General features: G+C 33.8%; 1 protein-coding gene across 1 annotated transcript; it reads right to left on the bottom strand.

Moving 5' to 3' along the window:
• Positions 1–4,677: 4,677 nt before the first annotated feature.
• On the bottom strand, positions 4,678–8,179 carry LOC129233785 (RB-associated KRAB zinc finger protein-like). The gene is made up of 5 exons (XM_054867760.1): positions 8,145–8,179; positions 7,804–7,914; positions 7,599–7,721; positions 4,928–6,238; positions 4,678–4,782 (listed from the first exon to the last, which is right to left on the bottom strand). The coding sequence occupies exons 1-5, from the start codon at positions 8,175–8,177 to the stop codon at positions 4,678–4,680; spliced, it is 1,683 nt and encodes a 560-aa protein (XP_054723735.1). The 5' UTR covers positions 8,178–8,179.
• Between the last annotated feature and the right edge of the window lie 1,180 nt (positions 8,180–9,359).

Below are 9,359 nucleotides of genomic sequence, written 5' to 3'. Positions count from 1 at the left end.
AGACTGACTGACTGACTTCGCAAAAGGGAAAAATAAAAAAAAAAGAATTATAAAATTAGAAAAAAATATTTGCATTTAAGATTTCCTTTCCGGCCGGGACTCGAACCCAGTACCACGCGCTAGGAACCCAACGGTCTAGCCATTAGGCTATCGGAGCTCTGTCGATGGAAGTCTTAAATATAATAAAAACAAAAAATGCACCTTGGTAATTATTGATTCAAACACTTTGAAATTTACAGGTCGAATAATTAAACTGACTCAGAATTTTTCTCCCTACATAAATAATCAATATTCGCAAAAGAGAAAAATTAAAAAAAAAAGAAGAAGGAGAAATTTCAAATTAGAAACTAAAAGTATACATTGAAGATTTTCGTTCAGGCTGGGACTCGAACCCAGGGCCACTCGCTTGGAAGCCTAACACTCTAGCCATTAGTCTATGGGAGCTCTGTCGGTGGGAGTTTTAAATATAATAAAAACAAAAAATGCACCTTGGTAATTGTTTATTTAAACACTTTGAAATCTTCGTGTCGAAAAATTAAACTGACTCAGAATTTTCTTCCCTACATAAATAATCAATAATTGCAAAGGAAAGAAATTGAAAAAAAAAAGAATTTTCAAAGTAGAAAAGAAATATAAGTAGAGGGAAAAGGACAGTTCTGCGCCAGGAGGGGGCTCTAGGGCTCATAGCCCCCTCCCACTCCCCCTCTGACCTTGGGGATGACCTTGGGCTGCCCCTCCACCCAATGCCGACCCCCCCCCCCACCTCCTCCCGACCTTGGGGTTGACCTTGGGGTTGCGCCTCGAACTTGAAGAAGATGACTGGGTTTTCCCGAGATTTCGCTCTTCCTCGCTTCCGCTCAGCTACGTTTTCGCTCTTCCTCGTTTTCGCTCGCGTTTTTACCGTGAAAGGTTACGAATAGTTTTCGCGCGTTTTTGAATAGTTTTCGCGCGTTTTTGAATACTTTCCCGCGTTTTCGGACTTAGAATATTTTTTTGCAATTTAACGTTATTTTAGTGATTGTAAATTATCATTTTTCACAAAAATAATTTTTTTTGTTTTAAGTTGACGGTCCCACCAACCAGCCCGGTGTATTAAATACACCCCATCAACTTCTTTTCATCTGCCAATGCAATTTGCATACCAATGCAGATCAATTTTGAATATATCAAAAAATAAATAAATAAAATTTCCTTTAAAAAATTTACGAAATAAAATTTCCTTTAAAAATATTTTTCCTGAAACATCAAAGAAAGTTTCAATTCTAAAGTCCTTTTTAAAAGTAGACTCACCAACAGATGACTTCTTCTTCTTCACATTATTTTTACCAACTTTACATTGTCACTCTTGGAGTTGCTAACTTCATATCACTAAGTCTATCAATTTCTAGCAACATATACGATTTTTAGTGCACATGAACATAGGTGTGAATATTTAACACTCACATTCAATTCATTCTGCACATAGATTTTATGTTAACAAACACACATAAATATTAAAATACATTTGGGACTTTTAGCGGATCATAATTAAGAGTTTCAAGCAATTCACTCATTAAATAATCATTTCCTGACACCTGGAGATTTCATTCAGGGCGTCATAGACCGAGGGGTTTTTTGATACCCAGGTACCAGCCCCCTTCCTCGGCTCAGCCAGGAAATCATAAATCACACACATTCAGTCACACATTCACACACATTCACTCACACATTCACACACATTCACTCACACATTCATTCTCACATTCACTCATGCATTTAAAATATAAAACTATATACACTATATACAATTAAAATGTGGCCAAAAAAAAAAGCTGCATCTGAAAAGCAAAGGAATTAAAACATAATGAAAAATCTGCTGCAAATGCTGAAAGGAAAAAATCATTAATCACAAGCATACACTAAGGTACCTTTAAAAATAAAATAAAAATAAAATAAATAAAAATGAAAAATTAAAATAAAGATAAAATCAAAAATAAATATCAAAATTAAAAAATAAATATCAAAATTAAAAATAAAATTTTTTACAAAAATAAAATAAAAATAAATGTTTACAGTTAAGTTGAAAAAATCATTAAGTTAAATGGCCATAAGAGAAAAAAAGAGCTCATCTGGTTCAATCTCCGTCATCCATTTCAATCCAATCTTCTATTTTCAAATCTACATTTCTTCAAATATTTTTTTACTTTTTTTCTGTTTTCAAAATTTTCATGTCTTCACATTGTATTTTCAAAATTTTCATGTCTTCATATTGTATTTTCAAAATTTTCATGTCTTCATATTATATTTTCAGTCTTCTCATTATAATACTTAATTTTCTTCAATATTCATTTCTTCTCAAATATTTTTTTTCTGTTTTCAAATTTTTACAATTTTTTTCTGTTTTCAAATTTTTTCAATTTTTTTTTTCTTCTGTTTTCATAATTTTTTTTCTTCATTTTATGATGCTGTAATGGCCATAGGGATATGTCGTTACGCCGTCATCCATGATATAACGCTTATCGTCAAAGGCACATAATGCAATTTTACTTTGCTTCACAGTATATAGTCGATGTTTTTGACTTTGAATTCTGTATTGCACTTCTCGTGTTGTCTTGAAATTTTGTAGACATTCTTTATAATTTATATGCTTTATTTTCTTGCATACAACTGACCTAGCAACACCCTTTGCCGTTTTCTTCTCTGTCTCTTCGGTCTTGATTGAATACATTTTTGGACGAAGTCCAACAAATTCAACAATTGGTTTCCCATTCAACTCGTCCTTGAAGCAGCCTATTTTTTTCCTGTTTTCAATAGAGTAGAGTGGATGATTCTTGTCATAATCTGATGTGTCGTAAAGATGTTTATTCATGGACATATGATTGAAAAAATTATTTCCTTCCAATTCATAACAAAGAGAATCCGTGTCTGTAAAAAGTAGGCGGGCCTTTGATCCATAAGTATTCTTGATTACATTGTAATGATATCTGTACATTAAAATCTTGCTTAAATCCAAAATCGTCATGCCCACGTAAAGAGGTTTACACAAAGTGAGCGAGATTTTCTCCCTTTCCACTGCTACAAGATCATTATCAAACATAGAAAATCGTTTAAAGGCCGGAGAAGCAACTAATTTTTTACTCCTCTTCTCATTGTTTACTAATTGGACGTCCACACGATTTCTTATATTTTCCATCGTCTTCCCATAGATGCTATTATTCATGAGCTTAAAAAAATCTTTTTCAAAGCTCGATTTTGAATTTTTTCTTTGCTCGGTGTTAAAATCAATATATTTTTTAAGCCATGGTTTTTGTTTAAATTGGAGGATTTTATGAATTTTTTTAAGTTTTAAGCCTTGTTCTAAATAAAATTGCAAATTTCTGTAATGGAGGACGTAATTATTCTTTGCTTTCAAATTTGGGATTAACTTTTCCTGACCTAAATATTTTTCTTCCGGTAGCAATGATTTAGCAAAGGGAGAAAGATCTGCAAACTCGATCTTCATTTTTTCGACCGCCAGCGGATAGTCAGAATGATTATCATGCAAATGTTCGGGATAGTCCATATCAACTTCCAAAATATATCCTGTGTCAGCATCTTCAGGTATTGACATCAGCCATTCCACTGTTTTTCCTTCTGCAGAAATCCAAGAAAATTCTCCATAGGGAAGACTTTGTGTCATGGCCCAGCCATATAGGTTGTTGGCGTCCAAATACATGATATATTTAGACGGTTGTGTTGCATCATATTCTTTCATGTATTCGTTGTTTGCATGCGAATACCTTTGTCCAATCATGGAAATGCCCCCACGAATGCCGCGTTCGATGAATAGATGCATATCTGGGTCAGTAAATAGTTCTAATGGCTGTTGAACCATTTTTAAACAACTTTGCCAGGAGAGGCCTGCGGCAGTCATCAAGTTCAAGCATTCAAGGGAATAAAAATTAAGACAAAGTTCCCTGAAATTTTGGAATATGTCGGAGAGCTGCAAAATGTCGACCTTCATATACAAATCGTGATATTCCCCCATATCATGTATCTGGAATGTGTCCCAAACATTCTTGGCATGTTGATAATCATCATCGCTGATCTCTTCATCTGTCAGACTACTGTAGAAATATTTTTTATGAGGAAGTTGTCTTTCTTCAAATTTTTTGAAGTCATCCATGTATTCATATGGGTAGATCCCTTTTCTGAGGAGTAAATTGTAATTTTGTTTAATATTTGCTTTTAATATTTTAAATTTGGATTCATCTAAATTTTTGGCTAATTTTTCTAGGGATGCTGTTAGGAATTGATAACTATCAATGAAATTTAGGGATACATTTATATTATTATGCTTTTTTGTAATGCTGAAAGAAATATATTTTTCCATAGTAGTTGGAATTACATGGATGTCATGATCATGAATTTTTCCCAATTCTTGCATGATGAGATGGGCGTCGTAGTGCTTCAGATTATGAAACACTACGGGAATTTTCTTTTGTAATCTAAATTTTAAATTACAGGAACTGTGCAAGGCGCCTCTATATTCTCCACTAATATGGTCGTGGTCTCTCACACGATCCCTATTCAATACTTTTTTGCATATTGTGCAGTGAGTAGCTGCCCTAAAATTTGCTTCATCCTGTGACGTCATCTTGATTGGGACTATATTCGTCATAATTTCAGCCAGTTCTTCTTTTTCTTTTAAAATATTTATTAAAAAATGATGTGATGCCTCCGGTCCTCTGTATATTTGTATCGGCTTGATGCATTTCCCATCAGGTCCCACGATGACATAGCCATAGCCGCATGCTGTATGTTCTGCAACATTTTCAGTATATGAATTACTTTCCGGTCTCACATCTCCATCGATCTTCTCGATAATCGATTCGAAATCCGCATATATTACATATGGCAAAGGGTGTTGATAATGGACATTTTCAAATTTCAATATATTTTCACCGACTTTCGGCATCTTAATGTTCTGTGGAGAATGTTCACTGCAATACTTCAAATGATCTTCCAGAAGTTTTTTCTGCGAGAAACGATGTAAACATCTCTCACAGTAAAAACGTGCACCGTCATGCTTGGTGAGGTCGGCGAGGAGACGAGACATATTCTTGATGAGGCAGTAATGGTGGGTTACGTCATTAGATATTAGTAAAAGATTTATTGATTCTTCATTTTTATGCTTGGATATATGGAGCGGGAAGACTTCCTCTTCTTCATAACCATAAATGTTAATCCTCAGATTATTTAATTTTTCAATTGTTGAAATCTTCGACACAGGTACGGGACATGGAACCTCTCCTAATTTTATTTCCTGCTCATGCTGCGTGTAGTGTGACACCCGATATGGATGATCTCCCCGATCAATATTCATTCTTGCTGCTAGCAGACACCAAACCAAACATTTTTGGTCCTCGTTTTGAATATTAAGTATGGCTTTTTTGGCAGCAAGTTTTCCAGGAAGTGGAATATATGAGCTTGCTGCCAAGGGGTGATATTTTGCTGTTGGGATCTCCACATGTTGTATCTCTTCTAAAATCCATCCAGATCCTAGCTGCTGGAACTCTTCTAAATTTTTTTCAACACATACCATGGCTTCATCTAAATGTTTTTCAATGGTTTCTTCAACCAGTTCCGTCACGAATTTACAGCTAAGATATGTTGAATTCATTTGTTCCTCGCCGTCGGATCCAATTCTTGAAAAAAGGGCCTTGACGATAATTCTCCACTTCATCGATTGTTTTTCCATCATTTCTTCTTTCAAGAATGCAAGTATTTGTGGCTTGAGTTCCTTGAAACTCATTTTAAGGTCGGCGGCATTCGTGGGGGAGGGTGTGAAAAACTCCGTAGCGAATGTATTGAGGGCACTTCTACGTGCGGGCCTGTGACGTTTAGGTGCAGGTCCTTGCTCTTCAGCCTTGCGTTTCATTGGAGCGCTATGAGAAACTCTCACATGTTGCATCAAATTAGATTTTCGGCTAAATGCTTGATCACACTGAGAGCATTTGTGAATAGGCTCTCCATGAGTCGCACGCTCGTGTCTCCTCAAATTGTCCAGTCTCGTGAAGGTCATATCACAGTCCTTGCATTGATGAGTGATCGGAACAGTCGCAGGAGCATGCATCAGCATATGGCGAGTCAAATGTTCTTTGCGGGCGAATCCTTTGCCACATTCCTCACAAGCGAAGGGCTTCACAGCCATGTGAGTTTTCAAATGCCTAGTCAAATTAGGCTTTGATGCGAAGACTTTATTGCAAGTTGAACAGGCCTATCAAAGAGACAAAAAATCTCTTTTAGAATCGAGCTTTAAAAAGTTTTCTTCTCAAAAATTCTATTTTCACGTTTATTTCCCACCAAATGTCTAATGAAAACCTATTCGTCGCTCTGAAAATCCTAACAAAATAATCTAACACATTTTTTCTAAAAAACCCTATCACGAATCTGAAAACACATAAATACAATTTCTAATAATTCCCTGCGCGAGTCTGAAAACACATGAAATACAATTTTCCCCGTCCAAAACATGTTATATAATTCTACACAGAGTACTTTCATTTTATCAGTGAAAAAGACGAGAGGAGAAATTTACACTTCATTGATCACCAAAGTAAACATGAGGGGAGTTAGTCAAACGGTCTATGCGTCAAACGGAGAAACAGTAGGGGGTCCAACTTTCAATGTGTCGAATTTCTTCACCCTCGCCAGCTCATAGCAAAGAAAGGGAAGCTTTTTGAAAAGAAAATCTTTCTAAACAAAAGTGTTTTTTCTTAAGCGAAATAGTTTTTCTAATATAAATGTTTTTAACTTGTAAAATTTTTTTTCTCTAACTGATATAAATATTTTTTAACTACTTGTAATCAAATAAATGTTTCTAACATAAATATTTTTAACTAAACAAAACTTTTCTAACATAAATTTTCAAACTAACAAAAATAACTTTTCATTCAGCAAAATTTTTTTCAAACAATTTTTTTTTCTAACATAAATTTTCAAACTAACAAAGTATTTTTTTTTTCTAACATAAGTTTTTTCTTTTACAAAATAATTTTCAACTAACAAAAATAACTTTTCATTGAGCGAAACTTTCTCAAACAAAATTTTTACAAAATAATTTTTCTCTCATCAATTTCTCAAACTAGTAAACAAATACATTTTTTTCTCTGACTTTGAAAAACAATCACAATTTTTGGCTAGCGTAAATAGTTGTAAACAATTCAATATTTTTACACAAATCCCAAATCGCGAACCTAAAAACACATAAATACATTTTCCCATCCAAAATGTTTTAAACACATGATACTATTTTTCAGACATGATTTACGGTAAACTAAAAGTGTTAATTTTTTTATAGCATAAATTTTCAAACTAACAAAATTTTTTCTCAAACTAACAAATTTTTTTTTCTCAAACTAACAAAATAATATTTTCATTAAGCAAAATTTTCATTAAGCAAAATTTTCTCAAAACAATTTTCATGAAGCAAAATTTTCTCAAAATAATTTTTTCCAACTTATAAATTTTTTTTTCTATTTTACAATAACAATCAAAAAATATTTTTACGTGTAATAAACAATCAAAAACTGTTAATGCCTGAAATGTAATATCATTGAAATATAAAATGAACTTACATGAGCAGTCTTCGATGCGGAGGGGACATCCGAAGAGGGCACAACAACCGAAACATCCGGGGCCAAAGTATTGAATTGGCTAATCCTAGGAGATGCAGGTTGCGAGACTCCACTGGGTCCGGCCTGATTTCAAAATAATAAATACATATTTAATAAAAATATGGTGATACAACACATACTCATCAAAAAGTGAAATAATACTTACAATTGGTGCAAATCCAGGAGGAGGCATAACAACAGCGGGCTCCAACATGGATGTGGGAACACTTGCCATCAATGTGTCCCATTCAGTCTCATCCATACCAAAGTCGATGAACTGCAAAAAAGAATATATTATCAGTGAACAATAAACTAAATTACAAAATTCGAAAGCAGAGTTTTGCTAAGTTAAAGTGAATTAACGTTAAACTTAATTTCAAAAATTATATATTAAGAATTTCGAACTAAAATTAAGAATTAACTGCAAAGTTAAAAATTAACTACAAAAATAAGAATTAAAAGTAAAAGGAATAACAAGAATAAAACCAAATTAAGAATTAAACTTACGTTGGATCCAGAAGTAGAGGCAGCGTTTTCCATGTTTGAAGACATTTTCTACTACTAAAACTGCTAAAAATATTCAAGTTCCAAAAAAATAAGCTTAAAAGCAAGAAAGCACGTAGGCAAGAGAGAACGTCTGGTTAGGTCGATGCGAAACTCAGAAGTGAGTAATTTTCGTAATCAAGGCCCTTTTATACTCGCGATGACGTCAATTCGTTAACCAATAAGTTTAAATTCATTAATCAAGGGTATGTGACGTAGAGGAAATCGACCAATACAGGATCTTAAAAGTGACATCACTTCTGACCAATTAAAATTAGTTTAGAAGGTGCCGTATACAAAATCAGTCCCCCTCTCTGATCTCGTGATTCTGATTCATCTGATAACACACTCATAGCAAGCAACGATAACACCTTTCAACCCCCGTGTAATCACGCGCACATGAATCATCATTGATAGTGAGCGTTGTTCAGGCACTGACGCTATTGCGATAAGACTATGTCCCTTCCTTGAGAATATGCAAAGAAGTTCAATTTTGCTAGAATAATTTATTTTTTAAAAACCCATAGATGAAAATTAAATACTTCTAACACCCTTCGCGAAAGTACATTTTATTTCCTAATCCAATTTCACACTCCATTGAATTTTGCCCTTCGCTTTGAATAGGTTGGGGGAAGCGTTTAACAAAGCGAGTGACTTTTTCTATGTCCTGCAGAAGAAAATCCTACCCCCTCTGCTATTGTTCAACTCTTTTCTTACTGCGAGAAAAGAAAGGCTTAGTAAACATTGTCTGATGCTATTTTATTGCGTTTGTATATAAAATGATTGATATCGCATAGCTGTGGAAAAGTATGAAGTACAATTTTGTTTTCATTTGCATGCATCGAAAATAATAACGAGACAGAATTAATGAACTAAAATATTTTATTGATACATAGTATCCCATACAAAATCGGGCTGTCTTTTCGCCCTTTTCTTTCGGGGTGTATCGAGAGACATATTGACAGCTTTAGGTACAAAAGTTGGAGTCACATCTGTTAAATACTTATTTTTCACAAAATGTTTGGGTACATTTATTTCATTTAACGTGTGTAAAAATTCATCTTTCCATGGTACATGAATATTTTTTCGATTGCTGAAAATTAAGTTCATCAGGTCAGCAATATTACTATTCGGAATGTTTTGTTTTTTATAAATAATTTGTCCTTTTTCATTCCATGA

This window comes from Uloborus diversus, unplaced genomic scaffold (genome assembly GCF_026930045.1).
Source record: "Uloborus diversus isolate 005 unplaced genomic scaffold, Udiv.v.3.1 scaffold_72, whole genome shotgun sequence".
NCBI lineage: Eukaryota > Metazoa > Arthropoda > Arachnida > Araneae > Uloboridae > Uloborus > Uloborus diversus.
The sequence above is the reverse complement of the archived record's forward strand: the minus strand, read 5'-3'. Positions and strand labels throughout refer to the sequence as shown.